Genomic DNA, 23051 nt, shown 5'->3' with positions numbered 1-23051 from the left:
CCAATTCCCATCTAATATGACATTAGATGTTGAATTCAATGCGGAAAGCTTAACATCTAGAGATTGGAACACATTAATAGTATCATCCCAAGGTATGTGTTCAGACCTGCAAGTTGAGGAGGTTGAAGTTTATCTTCTTAATAGTTCTTTTGAAAAATTGCATATGCAGGTGCAAGAATAAAAGAGCTACCTATGTGAGCATGAAGTTTAGCCGCTTCAAGAAGTTAGGACTTGACTTTATTATGCTTATGAAGGATTAGGACACAAGGCTAGTAAAAGATAGTGTCAAGTGAGAACATTTGAGAATGTAAATTTATGTGTATATTATCTTCATGTATTCATTATGAATAACAGAGGTTCAATCAGTTGTGATACCTTGATATTCGAATATCTGGGATGTGTAATATACTAATATGAAATTCAATCGTCATGATATTTCATTTATGCATAAATTTGTTGTTTGTTGTGATTTTGTTTAGTTAATCATGGATTACGCTTAAATGGGGGAGAATTGTTAGATATTTTAGTATAATTGGATTAACTAGTTGACCAATGTGATTGTTAGATATTCTTGTTTGTGTTGTATAATTTGTATTTAATAAATGAAAATAAACAAGGTAGTCAGTGTACGTTTAAAATGAAACGATTAAATTTTATCTGTAGAATGTCGTTAGTATGTTTACAAATAAAAAGCTAAAAATTAACATATATGTTGAATACAGAGTTGACCAAAAATTTGAATTTTATTTAAATAAACTATATGCACTGCTATATATTATTACTGAGTTCACTACTAACTTACAATTAACTTACTCAATTTAAAAAGATAAAAATTGCATAACTGAAGTCAGAATGACTTGCAATCATAATATAAAATAATGTAATATTTATATTACTGTTAATATTAAAGTTATTTTAATGAAAAATGTTAGCTTTTGAAATTCAACGTATGTATGAATGGGAAAATGTTAGTTTTTTATTTACATTATTGTTAACATAGTAAGATTAAGTTATATGTATATGTGTGTGTTAGCATGTAAATTATTGTATGTTATATTTTTTAGTAAATTATGATGGTTTCAATTATTTATATGCTAAATATCTTATTTATGTACATGTATAATCATTATTAACATCTAGTGAGAATATTGATTACTTAAATAACATGCATTTATAATTCTTCAAAAATTAAAATTATATGATAAATAATTTATTATAATTTATATATGGTATTCACATTATCACTGATAAACAATCCATATCTATTTTTTACACAACCGATTATCAATCATGGTTGGAACATAAAAATAAATTATATATTTTTAAGACTTATTATTGATATTCATGATTTTTTTCAAGAATTTGAAGGAAAAATTGTAATTATATCGTTATTTAAACCATTTTTAAGTTTCTTTCAATACGACTCTAATATTTCTTCATATAATAATTTGATAACATTGTATCATATTCTCCTAAAATTAAATAATTTTCAATTCGATAAAGTTTTATAAATAGGGAATTTATCAAAAATAACACTTTTTATGAAGATATTTGCAAAAATACGGATGCGGGTTACATATATGGTAGCATATGAGATTGAAACGGTTGCATATGTGGTTGAAACGGTTCCATATGTGGTAGCATATGAGGTTGATCCGTATTTTTACAAATATTTTTTGCAACTTGGGTATTTATGCAAAAATCCATTATAAATATTAGTTGAACGGGTTAATTCTTTCAAATTATTGAACAATATATATATATATTTTTCTTTAAATAATATAAAATGCATTGAATCAAATGCTACAATATAGTATAGATATAAATTTTATTTGAATAATTCAAAATATTAAAATAATTTAAAATATTTGTACAATATTATCTTGATCAATAAATATTGCTTATCTAAAAGATTTTTTTTTTAAAAAGCTAGTTTTTTTAAGTGAAATATAAAAAAATTGATTTAATATATCATCGTAGTTTTAACAAATCTCGTGAGATCTCATATCAAATTTTGAATATTTTTAAAATCGGACAAATCCCAAAAATAATAATGTGTCACCAGTGAAATTAGTAATTTTAATATATATAATCAATTGACTTGATCCAATAAAGGCTTCAAACACATTAATTTATATTAACATGACATATTAAAAAATTTCACATTATTAGTAAGATATTCTCGCCGAGCTTGTAATTTAAATTTACTAAACGTACAATGTGACGATATTTTTCGGCCGGGTCATGTAGTCAGATTTCGAGTATTTTTTTTAACAATGGGTCAAGTTGTGATTTCAAATTCGAAATAAACTAAAATGCATTGACTCGTTATATTTCGAACTTATATAAATATGTAATACCAATATAGATTATTTATATATAAGCGACTCTATTTTCAATATTTTTTTAAAAAATTATATATGTACATTTTAATTACTTTTTATAATAAAAAATATGTTAAAAATATATGAAATATATTTTCAAACTAAAAATTGATTAATAAATAAGATAATAATTCATTTATGTACTATGCCTAACTTTATATCTGAAATTCAACTCTTTAAAATTAACTATACAAATATTCAAGTAGCTATCCTTTTTTTACAGAATTTAAGTAACTATTTTTAAGGTTAAATAAAATATTTATTTAGCACACTTACATATTATGTGTATGAAGAAAAACACATGTGACAATATGGTGTATTGGTATGAGGTTGTATAGAAAAATGGAACATCTCGAATTCGATTCCCACAAAACACAACTTTTATATAAATATTAAAAATAGGGGTAATTTAGTCTCATAACGGCGAGGTAATAATATTATTCAAGAGTGAGCAAATGGTACATGTTTCTGTAATTTTTGTTAAGAAAACATTTTTTTTTCTAAAATCTCGAATCAGCTTCGTTCGAAATTACTTATCAATTATGTAATTAAGTGTAATTTTACGTGTTTTAAGTACATAGTTAAAAATATATTTTTAATTCTTACTTGAAAAATGATTTTAATTATGTGATACAAGTTACCATGCAAAATTTCCAAAATACTCTATAGAATGAATAAATCAAATGGCAGATGGAGCAAAGTAATGCGAGTAAAGTGGTAGAATCAGTCTCCGCTCTTCAGCGAAGAAAAATATTAGATGTAGTTACTATTTTTAGAAAATTTTGTAATGTAAAAAAATGAGATGGGTGTTAGAAAAAAGTGTACCAAATGAGTAACTACTAAACTCAGTCATTGGCATTTACGAATATGATGGTTTTGTAAAAAAAATCTATGGTTGCGTCTTGCGGGTTCAATATCATATTCTAACCTGCGTAACTGCCGTTTAGTACAATAATCTTCTACTTAAATTATTTGATTGAAGTGCAAAGTCAAGCTTTGGATCACAAACGTATCATGTGCAAAGTATCCTGAGTCCTGACAGGGGAAAGCTTTCGCCAAGGGCAGTCTAATAATTCCATTGCACAACCCATAAATTGATGAACAGCTGTATAGTGTATAGAATCAGAGACCCACATGGCCCAACAACTTGATCACCAGCATTCACTTGCATCCAAGTCTTTCAAGTTATTGCATCTTCAATACACCGCCTTTTCTATGTTAAACCTTCGGGATTTATCTGTTGTGTGCCCATCAACACACAATATAAAATATATCTTTTTATATAGCTTAAATAGACCCTTTTTTAATAGGGAAAAATTGAGGAAATCAACTAAATACAGTAATGATCTGTCTGGCGAACAACTTACACGTACAGCGGTGATTATTAACTTATCACTTATTTAGCATATATTCATTTTAAATCACTTATTTTAAATTATTGTTTCAAACATGCGACAAAATATATTTATTATGATACATGTGCAATTAAATAAGGATAAAAACAAATATTAAAGTTGGCTGATGCATCCAACTTCCACCGGGTTGTAGTCTTGCAGAGCATGATCAGACCTGCAAACGAACAAAATCGAATCGAGTTTAACTTTTTTATAAAACGAACCGAGTTAAGTCAAGTTTAAAAATCAAGCCGAAAGTTATGTTCAAATTCGGCTCGTTTATAATCGAGTCGGGCCAAGTCCAAGCCAAACACGAGTTTGTTCATGAATAATCGAGTTAAGCCGAACTCGAGTCGAGTTGAGTTTTCCACTTATAATTTACATATATTTTTCAATAGACCGACCAAGAAGTATAATTTATAGTTTCATAAGTTATATGGAGATCAAATACTAATTTTATTTTATAATTATATACGCACACTCACATACACTTGTTTTTTAATTAATATGATTTTATTTTTCGCGAACATTTTTTAAGAATATGTTCAATTTTATTTTAAATTATTGACGCATTCGTAACTTTAAAAATCGTACACTTCTTTTTCAACGGTTGATGTCAAAATTTTATTATGTTTTGATGTATAACTTATATTTGATTTATGTGAATTATAAGTTATTTAATGATGTTTATATGAATAATTGGAGATGGATATATAATGATAACAATGTTAGATAGTTTCGTTACGAAAAAATCAAGTGTTAAATTTAAAAACACATAATTTTTTTTAAAATAATTAAATATTAATAAATGATAAAAAAATGTAATAATTATAATATTTAAGTGATTAGTAATCTATACTATTATATTAAAAACCAAACCGATAGTAAATATAATTATGTAAATCATTGTTTGATTGATGTTCAGTGATATTATTGTAATCTTTGTAATTAGTGTAGGACAGCTAGGCAATCATCTAGGACAGTTAGACAAATCTCTAGTAATTACAGTAAGGATATCTTCTATAATTACAACCAAGATTCCCTTGGTGTGTATATATAGTTCTGAAATATAATACAAGGAGGTCAAGGGGAATTATTCAATAACTAGCATGGTATCAGAGCCATCTACCCTACCCTTATTCTTCATCTTTTCTTCTTCTGTGAAGTTAACATTCTTCGAATTGTGTTGTCTCCTCCTGTCTCTTGCATATTTTTGCAATGACAAACTCTGTAACATCTTCTGGTGCAGCAACACCACTTATTTCCCCACCATCTTCTTCCCTACACCCTTCCCAAACAGTCAGCAACATTCAAAACTTAATTCCCCTCACTCTCGACCCTCAGCAGGTTCAGTACCACTCCTGGGCAGAACTCTTTCAGGTAGCTGCTCGTACTCACTGTGTCATGGATCATATTGACGATACTACTCCTGATCTGATGCTCAGTAAAGCCAAGTGGGATCAAATTGACGTTGTTGTTCTATCATGGATTTATGGGATTATCACACATGATCTTCTTCTCACGATCCTCAAACCAGGTTCTACGGCTCGTGAAGCATGGCTCCGCCTCAAGAATCTTTTACATGACAATAAAAGTGCTCGTGCTGCAGATTTGGAGAACCAATTTAATCATGATCAGTTGGAGAATTTCTCGTCTGTTGCATCTTATTATCAACATCTTAAAATGCTATCTGATCAACTCTCGGATGTGGATCAATCAGTAAGTGAACAACGACTAGTAATTCAACTAATTAACGTTTTATCCCGTGATTATGATACAGTTGGTATAATCATTAGCTACACCAGTCCTCTCCCTTCATTTGATATAGCACGTAGTATGCTCCTCCGAGAAGAGACACGTCGTGGTCAACACTTCGACAATCAGCCCTTAGTTACTCAACTGGCTTTAGTCACTCCAATAACGCCACATGTCCCTAACCCTCCCATCATCTCCTCTAATAATCGGCGAGGAGTTAATTGAAGGGTTTTTAGCACATAAACGCAACAAAAACGTAAATTTAAATCTTAAAAATCGAAACCCTCCGCAGGATCCATGCGAAAAATAATATTTAATTCATAGTTCAGTATGTTTACCTTAAGAATTTTTACGTTAATGGAAAGATGGAGGTCTTGAATGATCACCATGTAGCCCGTCGCTGGAACGATCTACGCCTTGATGGTATCCACACGAATGATCGCCCAAATGATGGGTGTGTACTAGCACGTTCTTGAGGTCGCCTTCTTGCTCTCTCTATCTCTCTTCAAGCTGCTAGGGTTTATGTTTTATCAAATAAAACGTGTAACCCTAATTCTATTAGAAAAAAGATATTATATAGGAAAGAGCTAATGGGCCTCCAACCCTAAACTGAATTTTAGAGTTATTATTATTATTAAATTCGAAATTCTAATTATTGTATTATTAAGTCTCACTTAATCATCCAATAACTTAATTTCGGATTTATTAAATTCGAATTTCCTATTTATTTAATTAATTAAGTCACACTTAATTAATAACAAATAATTCGAATTACTTACATTTAATTTAAATCCAAATTTAAATTAAATAATCCTCCAATCATTCTTTGTGCGACCCTTAAGGTTATTATTACGTTGGCAACAATTTTAAATCTAATTTAAAATCATAAACAATGAGCGGCATCTAGTAATACATCATTATTACCCAAGTAATAATAATTAAATCGGTGATCAATTAAACCTTTCGTGAATAATGTACAATGTAATATAATCCTTTTAGCCTTATATTATAGATCAAACTCGAGGCATGCATTGTGTCATCCTCTGTTAACGTTCAATCCTTCTTTCCTTGATCAATGAGTAAACTATTAAACAAATCAGTATTTGAGCACAGCCATGCATTTTATAGTTTTACTCAATCAAGAGGCCAATAATATCACTCCTTTAATAAAGGAGGGCTAAATCTCATCTAGATCATTCATATTTCTCATACGATTCATAATGTACCCAATGTCTACTTTTATTATTATCCGGTCAAGGATAACTTTTAATAGTATCAAAGTATATTAATTCTCGTATAGAAATATAATGATTTCAGGTCAAAGGACCAATACATCATTATCACTGTGAGATTAACTTATGACACTATAAACATGTAGTATCTCACAACAGGTCAATCCAGCACCATGTATTTAATACATGTGCCTGTGTTTTGACTTTAGTATCACCATACCTATGATCAATGAGATGTGATCATCAGCCAACAAACACACTAGTCTCAATATATTTATTATCATTCCTTAACAATAATACTTGACTAGGGACCTTTAGGAATATCAATACTATTCTCATAATCTCATTTCTAAGTCACGTACTTAGAGATATAGATTTACATATCATATTCCAAGGATATTTATTAATCTAACATCTTATCGCAGAAAATAAAGATATAATAAATTACTAAAGAATAATCCATATAATCATAATTAATAATCCAAATGTTTCATAATATAAACATAATAGTGTCGTCTCTAGGGAACAAACACTAACATTAATAACAATATTAATCGGAACCGGGGAAAGAATAAGGGCTCACGTAACTATAATCGTGGCCAGCCTCATCACATGACTCCTCAACAGCCTCAGAACATGGCACCTCAACAACACAGATTCTCACAATGGCCAGCTCCTGGACAGTGGCCTGCACCTTTAATTTGGGGGTGCACCATGGGCGATGCCTCATTATCCTTACCCTACCAGCGGCCCGGCGTATCAGCGTTCCCCCTCTCCTGGAATTCTTGGTTCATCACTGCGATCACAAGCTCTCCATACCACTATATCTGATGGTATCTCTAGGAAGTTTACATATTTGCCACATGTTTTTTCTGCCATGACCATGCAACCACCTGATGAATCATGGTATATGGACACGGGTGCTTCTTCTCACATGCATGCTAACCCATGTACATTTCACACTATTTCAACATCGAGCAATGTTCCTTCTGTTTATGTTGATAATGGAAATCACATTCATGTTGTTGATTCTGGTACTGCACAACTATCCCCGCACCTAACCATGACTAATGTCATGCATACTCCTCACATTATTAAAAATTTAGTGTCAGTCCGTCAACTTACCAAAGAAAATAATGTCTCTCTTGAATTTGACTCATTTGGTTTTTTGTGAAGGATCTTTAGACAGGGGATACGGTCATGAGATGTAATAGTTTTGGAGATCTTTATTATGTTTCTCAAACCACTGTGGCTTCTACCCCTCCACAAGTGTCCTTTGCAGCCTTGTCTTTCCATGATTGGCATTTTCGTCTAGGACATCCTCGAGATCATATTTTTAATTTTCTTAGGTGTAATAACCTAATTTCTTGTAATAAAGAGCAACGCTCCAAAAGTTTGTGTTCCTCTTGTCAAATTGCTAAACATAAGCGTTTACATTTCTCTCCTTCTTTCACTCCTACTTATGCACCTTTTGATATTGTTCATAGTGATATTTGGACTTCTCCCGTGTTAAGTAAAAATGGTCACCGCTATTACCTTGTTTTGCTTGATGATTTCACTAATTTTGTTTGGGTTTACCCTCTTAAATAAAAATCTGAAGTTTACAATAGATTTCTTCACTTTAGTACATTCGTGAAGACTCAATTTGAGTGTGACATAAAATGTTTTCAATGTGACATGGGTCGCGAATTTGATAACTCTTCTTTTAAATCATTTTTTCAAAATTATGGGATGATCTTTCGCTTTTCATGTCCTCAAACTTCTCCTCAAAATGGGAAAGCAGAAAGAATGATTTAGACTCTAAATGACGTAATCCGAACTCTGTTAACACATTCATCCCTTCCGCCTAATTTTTGGGTTGCCTCCCTTCATATGGCAGTTTATCTTCATAACATTTTACCTACCAGGCTTTTAAATTTTAATACTCATACTCATTCTTTGTACCTTCGTTCACCTTCTTACTCTCATCTCAAAACATTTGGATGTCTTTGTTTTCCCAACTTGAGTGCTACGGCCCCTCACAAGTTGTCCCCTCGTTCTACTCCTTGTGTTTTCCTTGGTTATCCCATTTCTCATCGGGGTTACTATTGTCTAGACTTGTCCGCTCATAAACTTTATATCTCCCGTCATGTCACTTTTGACGAGGATATTTTTCCTTTTTCAAAGATAGACAATGTTCCCTCCTCATCGTATAAGTTTTTAGCTGACGATACACCTTCTCCATATTTGTCAGAGCATTTCATGACCATCCCAGGTTCTCACTCCCCACCTACACCTACACCGACCAATTGACCCGTCCACCAATAAAATAAAGACCCTCCGCTACCATCTCGACCTCTATTGGTCTACAGTCGTGCTCCTAAACAGCCTCCAAACAGACAGCCCCAACCTCCTCCTATTCGCCAACATCGAATAATTACCCGATCCTAAACAACAAACCAATATAATCTACACACCACTTATCTCTCTCCCTTGCCTTGCTCCCATCTTAGTGCCTTTGAAGACCCTAATTGGAATGTTGCCATGCAAGAGGAATATAATGCATTGATTAAAAATGGTACTTAAGATTTGGTCCCATGTCCTACTAATTCTAATATTATCCGGTGTATGTAGTTGTTTAAGTGTTTAATTCTAATGGCAACTTGCAACGCTATAAGGCTCGTTTGGTGGTTAATGGTCGATCTCAAGAGGTTGGGGTTGACTGTGATGAGACTTTTAGTCCTGTTGTGAAACCAGCCACTGTTCGAACTGTACTTAGTCTTTCCCTCTCTCAATCTTGGAAAATTCGTCAACTTGACGTCAAAAATGCCTTTCTACACGGGGATTTGAAAGAAACTGTCTACATGCATCAACCTTCGGGATTTGTTGACCATTTATTCCCGTCACATGTATGTCTACTTCAGAAGTCTTTATATGGTCTAAAACAGGCTCCACGTTGTTGGTATCAACGATTTGCCATATTTATAACAAAGATGGGTTTTGTAAGCAGTAAATGTGACAATTCTTTGTTCATTTACAAGCATGGGGGTGATACTGCATATCTTCTTGTGTATGTAGATGATATTTTCCTCACTGCCTCTTCTCCAGCATTCATTCAAAATATCATCTCCACTTTGAGTTCAGAGTTCTCTATGACTGATTTGGGGCCACTAAGTTACTTTTTGGGTATTTCAGCTCGTAGAACGGGTGATCAAATATTTTTTTCTCAGCAGAAGTACGCTGAGGATATTCTTCACAGGCTAAGATGGATAATTGTAAACCAATTCAAACACCTGTTGATACCAATAACATGCTAAGTGCTGATTTAGGGGACCCACTATCCGATCCATCTTCTTATCGGAGCCTTGTCGGTGCCCTTCAATATTTGACATTCACTCGACTTGACCTTAGTTACGCTGTTCAACAAATTTGCTTATTCATGCATGCCCCGCGAGAGCCCCACCTTGCTGCCATGAAACGTATTCTCAGATATATTAAGGGAACTCTTGAGTATGACCTCCATCTTTCAAGTTCATCTTCCCCTAACTTGATAGCATACTCTGACGCTGATTAGGGCGGGTGCCCTGACACTCGTCGTTCCACGTCTGGGTACTATGTGTTATTGGATAACAATTTGATCTCTTTGTCCTATAAACGACAACCAACGATGTCCCACTCCTCTGCCGAGGCAGAATATCGAGGTGTTGGCAACGTTGTTGCAGATACCTCCTGGATCATGAATTTACTACTAGAGCTACACCAACCCATCCAAAAAGCGACCCTGGTCTATTGTGATAATGTCAGTGCAGTTTATTTGTCATGCAATCCTGTGCAGCACCAACGTAATAAACACGTTGAGATGGACATCCATTTTGTACGTGAAAAGGTTTCTGTTGGTCAGGTTCGTGTTCTGCATGTTCCTTCCTCATCTCAATATGCCGATATCTTCACCAAAGGTCTACCTTCCTCCTTGTTCACAGAATTTCGTTCCAGTCTCACTGTTCCTCCTTACCTTACTTCGACTGAGGGGGTGTGATAGTAAATATAATTATGTATATCATTGGTTGATTGATGTTCAGTTATATTATTGTAATCTTTGTAATTACTGTAGGACAGCTAGGCAATCATCTGGGACAGTTAGACAAATCTCTAGTAATTACAACAAGGATATCTTCTGTAATTACAACCAAGATTCCCTTAGTCTGTATATATAGTTCTGAAATATAATAGAAGGAGGTCAAGGGGAATTACTCAATAACTAGCACAAACAATGAAAGTTTGGATGTTAGTCGGTCTGGTCACCGTAATTATAACAATATTTAAAATAAAACACTCTCATAAACATATTATTATTAAAAATAGAATTATATAAATACAAATAAAATTATAATATGTTCAATGAACTTGGTTTAAACAAAATAATATATAATATTCAACCGGGTCGGGCTAAACAAAATTATACAATTGATCCAATATGAAATAAAAATTAAAAATAGACTATTTTAAGTCTCAAACTAATACAAAATAATAAAGACCAATAAATTTTTTTAAAGAAAATTCATTTGATCGATATAATGTCATCAGGCTAAAACAAAATATTAAACGGGCTAAAACAAAAATAAATATTTGAAAGAAAATCGTTTAGCTCATTTAATGTCATCAGACTAAAACAAAATTAAATATATTATCCATTCGATGTATGAGAAAATAATATTTACCTATTTACCCCAGGCTAAAATATAATTAAATAAGAAACTATATATAATTAGTTAGATTTGGTTGATATAACGGGCCTGGGACTAAAACCAAAATTTATTACCTCATGTTAAAATAAAATAATAGATATTACAAATTAAGCTAAAAATATTTATTGAACCGAGTTACAACAAAAATAAAATTTGAAATCTAATAAGTTGATTGATATAATATCATCACGCTAAAACAAAATATATTATCTATTCAACTTAAAATAAAATAATATTCACCTAGAGTTCAAATATAATTATAATAAATTAAATTTAATTATCCAGTTGATATAACGGGCCCGAAATTAAAATAAAATAATATATAGTATTATTCTACGCTAAAATTAAACAAATTAATATAATTAGTTGATCAATTATTCTTATTTTTCTAAAACTAAAATATTAAATTATACATGTATATATTTAAAATTATTATCAAATTATATTATTAAAAAAATTAATAATTAAATTTCATAACTTAAATTTTTTACTTAAAATTAAATTTAAAAATTATAAAATATTAAAATTAGTGCATCGCACGGATTTTAGGGTAGTATTTATTATTTGTAATATATACGAACTTTACTCGAGCCGAGTTATCGAGTTCGAGCCGAGTCCAAGCTAAACGAGTCGAGTCCGAGCCGAGTCCGAACACGTAAAAAACTCAACTCAGCTTGTTTATTTATTTATTCGGGCTCATTTTCATGAGCAACAGTGACTCATTTTTTTACTAATCGAGCCGAGTTCACTTAAACAAGTCAATCCCGAATTTAATTCACGAGCCTGAATGACTTTGTTCATTTGAAGTCCTGAGCATGGGTGTGGGGGTGTGGGGTTGGTAGCCCAGTCCATATTATGCCTGAACAAATGAACAAATGAACCCAAGCCCAATATTAAACGGGCTAAAACAAAAATAAATATTTGAAAGAAAATCGTTTAGCTTATTTAATGTCATTAAACTAAAAAAAAATTAAATATATTATCCATTCGATGTATGAGAAAATAATATTTACCTATTTACCCCGGGCTAAATATAATTAAACAAGAAACTATATATAATTAATTAGATTTAGTTGAAATAACGGGTCTGAGACTAAAACAAATATTTATTACCTCATGTTAAAACAAAATAATAAATATTACGGATTAAGCTAAAAAATATTTATTAAACCGGGTTACAACAAAAATAAAATTTGAAATATAATAAGTTGATTAATATAATGTCATCACGCTAAAATAAAATATATTATCTATTCAACTTAAAATAAAATAATATTCACCTAGAGTTAAAATATAATTATAATAAATTAAATATAATTTATTCAGTTGATATAACGGGCCTGAAATTAAAAATAAAATAATATATAGTATTATTCTACACTAAAATTAAACATATTAATATAATTAGTTGATCAATTATTCTTATTTTTTTTAAACTAAAATATTAAATTATACATGTATAAATTTAAAATTATTATCAAATTATATTATTAAAAAAGTTTAATAATTAAATTTCATAGCTTAAAATTTTTACTTAAAATTAAATTTAAAAATTATATAAGATTAAAATTAGTCCATCACACAATTTTAGGCTAGTATTTATTATTTATTTATTATTTATAATATATACAAACTTTACGTGAGCTGAGTTATCGAGTTTGAGCCGAGTCCAAACACGTAAAAAGCTCAACTCAGCTTATTTGGCTCATTTTTTTAAGAATCGAGCCGAGTTTACTTAAACTCGTGAATCCGAATTTTATCCACGAACTTGTTCATTTGAAGTCCTGAGGGGTAGGGTTGGTAGCCCCGTCCACATGATGCCTGAACAAATGAACCCAAGCCCGACACCTCATGAACCCAATCCCAATACCGCATGAAATGAACGAAACCAATATCCTGTAGAATTTAGAATTTCTGACACTCTGCGACATTTACCGGAACAAAATATCGGAACCATTTTGCATTGAGGAACACGCAGAAAACATATTGAAACAGAAAAGCATAAGAATAAGAACAAACATACAATACAAGGATGAAATTAGGCAGTAGTGTACAAATACTTACACAATTACCAAGCCACGGTGCCACAAACAACAACATAATAGTAATAAACAAGTTGACAACAAAGAAACAACAAAGAAACAGGAACCCATCAGACTACTACATCAACTTGGCAGCTGAAACCAGAAAGTAGTCTATTGCATCCCTCCCTTCACATCTTCCCCTGCCGCGTCTCTTTGCGCTCTACGATTGTAACATCCACATCCTCGTCTCCCATCCTACCAACGTCGTTGAATGCCTGACCATGCATCTGATCAGCTGCCTTCAGAGCTTCCGCCACCGCTCCCGGCCTCGTTTCTCCAGTAGTTGCTACTGCCTCCTGCTGCTGCTTTTCCTTGACAATTTCACTAGGCATTGTCAATTTCCCTACTATCGCATCCTTTACACTTCCCATTGCACCAAATATGCTACTCTTTCCAGCACTTCCCCTGCCATGCCATTCACACACAGATGTAGCATCATCATCCTCATATCAACTCTAGACTGATGGTGCAACTCAAATAGTACATGGAAATAATGCATCTAATCCAACAAAATCTAACACTTACTATATTGTACTATAATTGCACCTCACATATATAAACACAGAACCAATGCATTATACCGAATATGATATGATTGCAGATATTGATTACTTTATCCTCATTTTAGTTCTTAGCAAGGTATTTACCTATCACCAGTAGTTTCTCTATCAGCCTCAGCCCTCTGTTTGGCTTCATCTTTAACACCCTCTTCTTGCAACGTCAACTCCTCCATTTTCTTTCTTGCAGAAAATTCAGTGTCTTCGTATTTTTCCTACACACAGCTCACTCTTTCAGCAAGTGAAACGTAGTACATTTTTACACATTTAATTAGTATTCAATCACTAAACAAATACATCTAATTAGTAGTATCCAATCACTAACTTAAAACAGGAGCAAATTATAGTAATAATCACTTACCTTGGCAACCTCGGCCGTCTCTCCTGCCTTGTGTTTAACTTCCTCTTTCTTGCCAAGAAACATATCCATGGCTTTCCTCGCCGCATCTGCAGCTGAATCTTTCAACTCTGTCATCTTTCCAACACTGGTGTCTTTTCCTTCCTTAGCCTTCTCAGCCGTGTAATCCTTGTACTCCCCTGCCTTACCCATAGTAGTGTCCTTAGCTTCAGCCGCCTTCTGAGCCGCATAATCCTTATACTCACCCGCCTTCCCCATAGTAGTATCCTTGTACTCAGCTGCCTTCTGAGCTGTAGTATCTTTAGCCTCAGCCGCCTTCTGAGCTGCATAATCCTTGTACTCACCGGCCTTACCTAGAGTAGTATCCTTAGCCTCGGCAGCCTTCTGAGCCGCATAATCCTTATACTCACCAGCCTTTCCCATAGTAGTATCCTTGGCCTCTTTTGCTTTTTCTGCAGTATAATCCTTATACTCTCCAGCCTTCCCCACAGTGGTATCCTTAGCCTCAGCCGCCTTCTGAGCCGCATAATCCTTGTACTCACCGGCCTTCCCCACGGTAGTGTCCTTAGCCTCAGCAGCCTTCTGAGCGGCATAGTCCTTATATTCACCAGCCTTCCCCGCAGTAGTATCCTTAGCCTCTTTGGCTTTCTCAGCAGCAGTATCCTTAGCCTCTTTGGATTTCTCAGCAGCAGTATCCTTAGCCTCTTTGGTCTTCTCAGCAGTAGTATCTTTAGCTTCCTTGGCCTTCTCGGCAGTATAATCCTTATACTCAGCAGCCTTCTTTTTGGCCTCCTCCGCCTTCTGCCCGGTCACATCTCTAGTTTCTCTCCCCTTATCATAAGCATAATCCGTATTCTCCCTGGACACCTCTGCAGTATCATGAGCTTTTCCAACCACAGCCTCTTTAGCCTGTCCCAGAGTCCCCTGAACAGACTTCAAAATGCTGCCAATAACACCAGGACCACCACTTGTTTGTTCCTGATGTTCGACAACTTTAACACCTCGTTCTTCTCTGTCTCTGTTCACATCTTTCAGCTCTGCAGCAGCCTGAGCAGTCTCTTCCTTTGCAGCTCTCACATCTTTACCTGACGCCATCTTTTCCGATCAAAAACCAAACAACAGTTGCTTGTATAAATATAATTATTTGTTCGTTCAAAGTAAATACTTGTAGCACAGAGTATTATTTGTGTCTATGTGATGCTTGGATGAGGAAATTGAATATATACAAGAGCAGTTTCGAAACTGGGGGTAATGAGGGGCATCGTGGTTGTGACACGTACTATAGTCGCTAGCTGTAAAATTAACACGTAGCATTGCAACTGCCACGTGGTGGTAATGGAAATAATTGGCTTATCGCGAGGATGGCGCGTGAGATAAAACTTAAAAGTACATTAACACAAATGACGCGTGCTTGGGCTTTTTATTCAATCTGGGCCTTATTTGTGGCAGCTGATCCAGATATCCCCGCCAATACATACTTTTTTTAATAATTAGAATATCCGTTCCAAAAGAGTTAAGAAGTTCATATCCCGTTAGTTTTTTTCTGAAAATATCCTGTAAAATTGTTTTATCATACACATGATAATCACTTAGTTGTATAGGCTTCAACAATGTAACAAACGAAAATATTGTTAATTTCTTGATTTTTCTCGAAAATGTTATTAAGTTTTTGATGAAGATGAGCTCAATTATGTATATTATTTTAGTGTTATTTCTTTGAAAGAATATATATTATTATAGTGTTCTTAACAGAAAATGAATGTTATCTGCACCAGTTTGGATTTAAATTGTAATCTTCTTCTTATCTTTCAGTTTCAGAAGGACTCTTTAAATAATCATAAAACAAACTATTGTGATCCCCTGAAAAAAGGAAGTATATTAACGTCCAAAGATTGGGTAGCAAGTAGTGTTTATCTAAAGTTTCACTTATCGATGGACTGTTGTTCACTATATATACTACAACTCTTGCTGCACAAAATATTTCTCATCTTTTTCTTCCCCCATTCATACAATGTGGATCAAATCTGTGTTTCTAAGCCTTTTTTTACTGTCAATTTGTATAGCTTCAACTGCACTTAACGTTACTTATGACAGCACATCACTGTTATTCGATGGTCAGCGAAAACTTGTTATTTCTGGAGCCATTCACTATCCACGTAGTACTCCAGAGGTATACATTGTACTGTAAATTTGTATTAGACATCATTGTGTTCTTAATGCAGAGCTTCACTCACATGTTTCTTTTGTGTTAGATGTGGCCGGGATTGATACAAAGAGCAAAATATGGAGGCTTGGATACCATCGAAACATACATTTTCTGGAACCATCACGAGCCACAATACCGTCAGGTACAGATCATGTTTTTCAGCTTATGCACTTGTGTCCAAGTCTATTACATTATTCGAATGTTTTTCTATAGTTGGATTCTTCTTAACCTTCTTTTCCACACTTCAGTATGATTTTTCAGGAAATTTGAATTTTATAAAGTTTCTCAAGACTGTCCGCGACAATGGTCTTAATGCCATTCTTAGAATTGGACCATATGTTTGTGCAGAATGGACTTATGGGTAACTGTACTATCATAATATTCAAATTTACGACTGTCATGTTATTAATATTACATGTACTGAATGGATTTCATATATTGTGTTTGTAGGGGATTTCCTGTGTGGTTGCATCATATACCTGGAATAGAGTTTAGAACCTACAATCAACCTTTTATGGTAATATATAAAATTCCATAAAAATTATTTTTTGATACTCAGAGTACCTAGCATGACGTGTTTGTTTTGTTGTTTTTCTTTTTCCACTGAGTAGAATGAGATGAAGACTTTTACTACTTTGATTGTTGATATGGTTAAGAAAGAAAAACTCTTTGCTTCTCAAGGCGGCCCGATAATACTTGCTCAGGTTCGTCAAATCATTATTAGTATATCAGTTTTGTTTATTCTCTAGTAGAGCTTTATATATGAATTTTCTATACTGGTTTTGTCATGAAAATTAATAGATTGAGAATGAGTATGGAGATGTCATGGGGAGCTTTGGAGATGGTGGACTCAAGTATCTTGAATGGTGTGCTCAATTTGCTGTATCGCTTGATATCGGTATCCCTTGGATGATGTGCCAACAGAATAATCCTGTTGCTCCACCTCCCATGGTAAAATTATTTGATCTCGACTGCTTACACATGAAACGTACACACTGCACACACACACACACAAGATGTAGATGTACGATGATTCTATGTTAAATATATAGCTTGTAATCTGTTTCGTATCTTAATTGAATAGCTTGTAGCATGCAATGGTCCGTACTGTGATAGTTTCACTCCAAACAATTCATACAGCCCTAAGATGTGGACTGAAAATTGGGTTGGCTGGTTAGTACAGATAAGCTAACATGTTTGATTTAACTACTTATCTATAATGTTATTTTGTTTAATTATGTATTATTATCTCAATTATACTAACAGATTATGATTTGAATGGACTATGTCTATATAGGTTTGAGAATTGGGGTCAGAGTGTTCATCACAGACCTGCAGAAGATGTTGCATTTTCTGTTGCTCGCTTTTTCCAACTCAATGGCTCAGTGATGAACTACTACATGGTTTGTTGATAAATTTGTTTATTTTTAGTTACTCTGTAGGATAATCAAATGCTTTTTTTCCATGAACAATATCCTATCAAACACTTTGTTTTCATAGTATCACGGAGGTACAAATTTTGGCCGCTCTGCTGGGGGACCTTTGATCACAACATCATATCACTATGATGCACCTCTGGATGAATATGGTATGAATACTATGTCTTATGTTTGCAGACCATCCATGACAATATGAAGCATATTTTTCTTTTACTTAAAAAGTATGATCTTTATGTTTTGCATTGCAGGTGGTTTGAATCAACCAAAATGGGGTCACCTCAAAGATCTTCATCTCCTACTGAAATCATTAGAAAAAATCATGCTTTATGGAACTGCAACAACAAAGACTTTTGACGAAAATAATTTGGAATCTGTATATTTCTATTCTTCATTGGCCTATCTCTAGTATAAGGTAGATTAATTACTGCCTGTCTCTGATTATATAATGCATTGTTTCTGCATTTTTTCAGTCGACCATTTTTGAATTGAATGGAACAAAGGCCTGTTTCCTCGGAAATTCACACGAAGATAAAGACATTTCAATTGAACTACTAGGCAAAAACTTTACGATACCACCTTGGAGTGTGACAATCCTTAAAGATTGCAAAACTGAAACTTATAACACTGCTAAGGTATGTATTGCACATTTAAGTTCATTTGTGGTTCTGTCTTCATGACATGATTTTTTTTTCTGATTATTTGTTGGCTATAGATTTCTGTTTATTTATTAAAATAACATTTTGTACAGGTTCGAGCACAAACCTCAGTTAAAGTAAGAGTTCCAAGTAGAACTAATTTACAGTGGGCTAGTAGAAAAGAGAATCCAATTCACTACAAGGACCCAATAATTGATCGACCTTCTTTGATAGAAAACAAGATTTTTATATCTAGTGAAGCTCCTGACCAAAAGATATCAAATGATACTAGTGATTATCTCTGGTACATGACCGAATTCACAGTCCATGATCCCAAAATGGGCGAGGAGATCCTCTTGCATGCTAATGTTAGTGGACCTATAATTCACGTGTTTCTTGATGGGAAGCACATAGGTACATAATCTGACAATTCTTCATATGTTTGAGATTTAAATGATGAAATATGTTATATTTATGAGGATTTGAAATTTTTCAGACCGATGGTCCGGTTCATATTCTCAGAGTGGATTCATATATGAGCAACTTCTTAATGTGGAACGTGGGAAGACCTATCGTCTATCCATTCTCACCGTCAATGTTGGATATGCAGTAAGGCCTCCAGAAAACTTATTTAAGTACCCCTTTGACTGGGATATCTCTATGTATAGTAATGTAAATCTGTTTGTTTTGCTTTGCTGCTAGAATTATCATGCACACTATGACAGATATGTGAACGGAATTAGTGGTACCGTTAAATTGATTTCACAAAACAGTATGCATAGCTTGGCCTTGACTAAGTGGGAGCTGAGGTCTGGTCTTAGTGGCATTCTCAGAAATATGCCTCTCGGGAGAGGCAGATGGAATCCTGATGTTCTTTCAGATAGGCCTTTCGTTTGGTTCAAGGTAAATTTAACTTTTTAAAACAGTATATATAGTTAAATCTCTCTTTTTATATAACTGATAATAATTTGACTGTGTGGCAGACTACATTCGATTCTCCAATGGGAACAGATCCTGTTGTAGTAGATTTAATAGGTATGGGGAAAGGACTTGCTTGGGTGAATGGGTTTAACATTGGTCGATTTTGGCCCAGTGCTTTTGCAAATAATCAAGGATGTGACTCTTGTGACTACCGGGGTGATTATGGTAATAGTAGAGAGAATAAGTGTCGATCAGAGTGTGGAACTTCTACACAAAGATGGTAAATATATATAAATCTAATCTTTCAGCTTATTGGATTTCTGAAACATCATCAGATTATTCAACTTCTACTACAACATCTTTTCTAGGTATCACATACCGCGATCTGTTTTAAAGGACAATGGAAACACGCTGGTTTTATTTGATGAATTTGGAGGCGACCCTTCAAATGTGAGCATTCAAACTGTACCAACAGGGGAAGTTTGTGCAAATGCGCCAGAAGATACCACACTAGTGTTATCATGTGAAGACAAAATGCTTCAAAACGTTCCTCCTGGTTTCTATGCGGCTGCGGCTACAGGAAAAATCTTTACTGAAGTTTCTTTTGCTAGCTTTGGTAATGCTAATGGCACCTGTGGAACCGTTCCACAGCCATATCAAAAGGGCACCTGTGATTCTCCCAACACTCTTGCTGCCATAAAAAAGGTATTTTTAGGTGTGCTTAATTCAATTTTTTTGCACAGATATCTTGAATTTTTTTTAGTGACGCACGCTTGTATTTTAAATTGGCAGGCATGCCTAGGAAAAGAACTGTGTGTGATTGATGTGTCAGAGAAGACTTTCGGGACTAGTAACTGCAAAAGCGATGTTGCCAAGAAGCTCACTGTTTCACTTAGATGCTAATAGTTAAATACATAGTTAGCTAGCATTAGTGGTATACTCTTTTTCTAATAGAGTAAATGTTTCTGAGTACTAGAAATAGAACAGAGGTTTATTTTGTTGCGACGTTTAGAATCGATTGATGTATCAGGTAGTTCCTTCCTTTCTTGGATAAATTTATCAGTCATAAATTTTTAGAAATTTAGTTCCAAATTTAGTTTCGTCTGGTTTCATCAGTGGTGGTGTTTTAATTTAATTGCATGAGTACATTTCAGACTTGGAGTCCTAGAATTTAAAAGCCGAAAAATATTAAAAACTGTGACATGCAGGTGATATTATTCTTTCTTATTTGGTATGCCACTTCCAGCTTTGTAAGTCTTTCCTGCTGCAAGGTAGTTGAAGGTATATTCATAGGTGCATTTTGATTTGATTCTGCCGGATGTCCCATGTTTCCTTTCTTGTTTCCTTGACCATTTCAATAATTTGCAATTACACAATAAATAAATTAATACTATATGATTTCTGTTAATCTGTTCTACTTTACTTATAGTCTTATACTAATGCTATAACTAAGTTTCTTATTTTGGTTTAAAGATCATAGTCCTGCTGATTTTGTTTGATTTCTGCTATATCATTTTGAAAGTTATTGGGAGAGATAAGTAGAGATGCCCCTATTGAAAGGGTGTCTCCAAAAATTGATCTGGTGTTAGTATTAGACTGTTTGGGGCACAGTAGAGAAGGGTGTCTCCAAAAAATGATCTGGTGTTAGTATTAGACTGTTTGGGGCACAGTAGAGTTCTCTGTTGTTTTAAATGTAGAGCGAGGTTTCTTCATGTTTAGAACCTGTTTTGTAGGCACCCTTTACTAATATAATGGTTGCAGCCTTTGATTCAGTTGGTTTTAAGCTGCTCTTTTTTTTTTAAATTTTTTTAGGTCGCGGACTTGAAAAGAAAAATACAGTTGTAAACTTGGAACAAATAGTTGCAACCTTTGATTCAGTTCTGTATTCAGCACTGGTTTTAATAGTGTGCGTCTCAAATATCTTGTGTATTAGATATGTCCTGACTACTGATATATAGTAGACCGATGGCAACTGGTTTGTCAGGGCTAAATTGTTTCATTTGTGGATTCTTGTGCTTTTTTCTGGCATCTTTCCCGACATCAATCCTTTAGCATGTTTTGCCAGCGGTAACAAATATACTGTGTGCATATTTGCATCTCACTTGTTTTAGAAATTATGAAGCTCTTGAACTTAAGATGAAGGATCAGAACTGGAAAAGATGTTTATGTGGTAAGCGGACTTACGTTAAATAAATTACAAATTTAATTTTTGTTTTTGTTGCTGATGCCTGTTTATGTAGGCTATTAAAAAATGTTAAGTCTATTATCAATCCTGCAAGGTTTGTGGGATAAATAAGTCATTCTCAGTTTTGATATCGCAAGGTATCTAATGCATTAAATAGTTCTTTTGAATACAGTATATTAACAAAAATTGTAGGACTCCACTGACCAATATCCCAAAAGCCATTACCTCATGGTTCAACAGCTTGATAGAAATGTTAAGATTTATAGCATTCAACAGCAAACAATTTGTAAATCAGATTCAGTGTTTGTTGCTGCTCAAGTCCCACAAAAGTGATCATGGAGTAAGTTGTAGTGATGGTCTGATAGATGACATAGGAGCATTGAAACTATTGCTGCTGATGCTGAGATGGAGCATTGAAACTATTGCTGCTGATGCTGAGATGGATACTATCGAGACAGAAAATGAAACTAAATAGAGCAACCGTCTGTGATGTTTGCAGCTGGGAGATTAATCTTGGACATCATTCATACGATACTTCAGCTAATATCAGTCCATTTACAAAGGTTTCGGATGTTGGAGAGGTGGTGAAGAATTGATTGAAAAAGGATGAAAAGCTGTTCTTTCTTTGCAAGTGCTCATGTTCTTTCTTGACATATTGAAAAATAATTAAGAAAAGAATATCAACAAGAACGATAACGTCTCTGAGTTTGTAGCTCATTTTACAGGATATGGTGTAACATCTCCGGTGCCACATTATGCAGTGTTACTAGTCTACACAGAAACCGCAATCGACAATGCAGAGCACCTCCAACCATAACAACTCCTTGGCTTAATGTTTTGAAACTCCCACTCTGTTTGTTATGACATACTTGCAATGCAAGATGAAAATCACAGGCAAGTCCCAGGCTACAGCAGCAAGCTAGTAGCTGGTGATTATAACAGAAACAGACCACCTGTTCCTTTCAACTGTTACTGAACACAATTTCAATGCATCAATGAATTTTATTTTTACTGCAAATGAAAATTTAGTTCTAGTGAATCGTTTGCAATCTATTCAAATTCATGAAAATGTGGGGAATTGAGTATGTATTTTATCTTATATTTTCATAAATATAAAATCAACTTCAACCTCTAAAACTAAAATAAATTAGATGTTCTTCTTCTGTATTTTCATTTA

The 23051-nt window shown here is 33.7% G+C and overlaps 3 protein-coding genes across 3 annotated transcripts; 2 read left to right on the top strand and 1 right to left on the bottom strand.

Annotated features, from left to right (window-relative positions):
• Positions 1-4996: 4996 nt before the first annotated feature.
• On the top strand, positions 4997-5758 carry LOC141691744 (uncharacterized). Its single transcript, XM_074496503.1, has one exon. The coding sequence runs from the start codon at positions 4997-4999 to the stop codon at positions 5756-5758; it is 762 nt and encodes a 253-aa protein (XP_074352604.1).
• A 7733-nt stretch (positions 5759-13491) lies between these two features.
• On the bottom strand, positions 13492-15692 carry LOC141693076 (uncharacterized). The gene is made up of 3 exons (XM_074498080.1): positions 14492-15692; positions 14221-14345; positions 13492-13978 (listed from the first exon to the last, which is right to left on the bottom strand). The coding sequence occupies exons 1-3, from the start codon at positions 15581-15583 to the stop codon at positions 13702-13704; spliced, it is 1494 nt and encodes a 497-aa protein (XP_074354181.1). The 5' UTR covers positions 15584-15692; the 3' UTR covers positions 13492-13701.
• Positions 15693-16493: 801 nt separating this feature from the next.
• Positions 16494-20769, top strand: LOC141692334 (beta-galactosidase 15-like). Its single transcript, XM_074497133.1, has 17 exons — positions 16494-16658; positions 16741-16836; positions 16943-17055; positions 17145-17211; positions 17306-17398; positions 17496-17645; positions 17779-17867; positions 17992-18097; positions 18195-18282; positions 18382-18506; positions 18604-18765; positions 18882-19182; positions 19265-19377; positions 19471-19671; positions 19752-19969; positions 20058-20394; positions 20482-20769. Exons 1-17 carry the CDS (start codon positions 16500-16502, stop codon positions 20590-20592), a joined length of 2529 nt encoding a protein of 842 aa, XP_074353234.1. The 5' UTR covers positions 16494-16499; the 3' UTR covers positions 20593-20769.
• The last annotated feature ends 2282 nt before the right edge of the window (positions 20770-23051 follow it).

Source organism: Apium graveolens, chromosome 10, assembly GCF_009905375.1.
Source record: "Apium graveolens cultivar Ventura chromosome 10, ASM990537v1, whole genome shotgun sequence".
NCBI lineage: Eukaryota > Viridiplantae > Streptophyta > Magnoliopsida > Apiales > Apiaceae > Apium > Apium graveolens.
This window is presented reverse-complemented; position numbering and strand designations above follow the sequence as displayed.

Bases quoted from the DNA above. Each gene is read 5' to 3' on its own strand.
- LOC141691744 (XM_074496503.1), top strand. From the start codon at position 4,997: ATGACAAACTCTGTAACATCTTCTGGTGCAGCAACACCACTTATTTCC.
- LOC141692334 (XM_074497133.1), top strand. From the start codon at position 16,500: ATGTGGATCAAATCTGTGTTTCTAAGCCTTTTTTTACTGTCAATTTGT. The intron at 17,212-17,305 runs GTAATATATAAA...TCCACTGAGTAG, and splicing joins CCTACAATCAACCTTTTATG to AATGAGATGAAGACTTTTAC. The intron at 19,378-19,470 runs GTAAGGCCTCCA...CTTTGCTGCTAG, and splicing joins CCGTCAATGTTGGATATGCA to AATTATCATGCACACTATGA.
- LOC141693076 (XM_074498080.1), bottom strand. From the start codon at position 15,583: ATGGCGTCAGGTAAAGATGTGAGAGCTGCAAAGGAAGAGACTGCTCAG. The intron at 14,346-14,491 runs GTAAGTGATTAT...AGCTGTGTGTAG, and splicing joins AGACGGCCGAGGTTGCCAAG to GAAAAATACGAAGACACTGA. The intron at 13,979-14,220 runs GTAAATACCTTG...ATGGCATGGCAG, and splicing joins AGAGAAACTACTGGTGATAG to GGGAAGTGCTGGAAAGAGTA.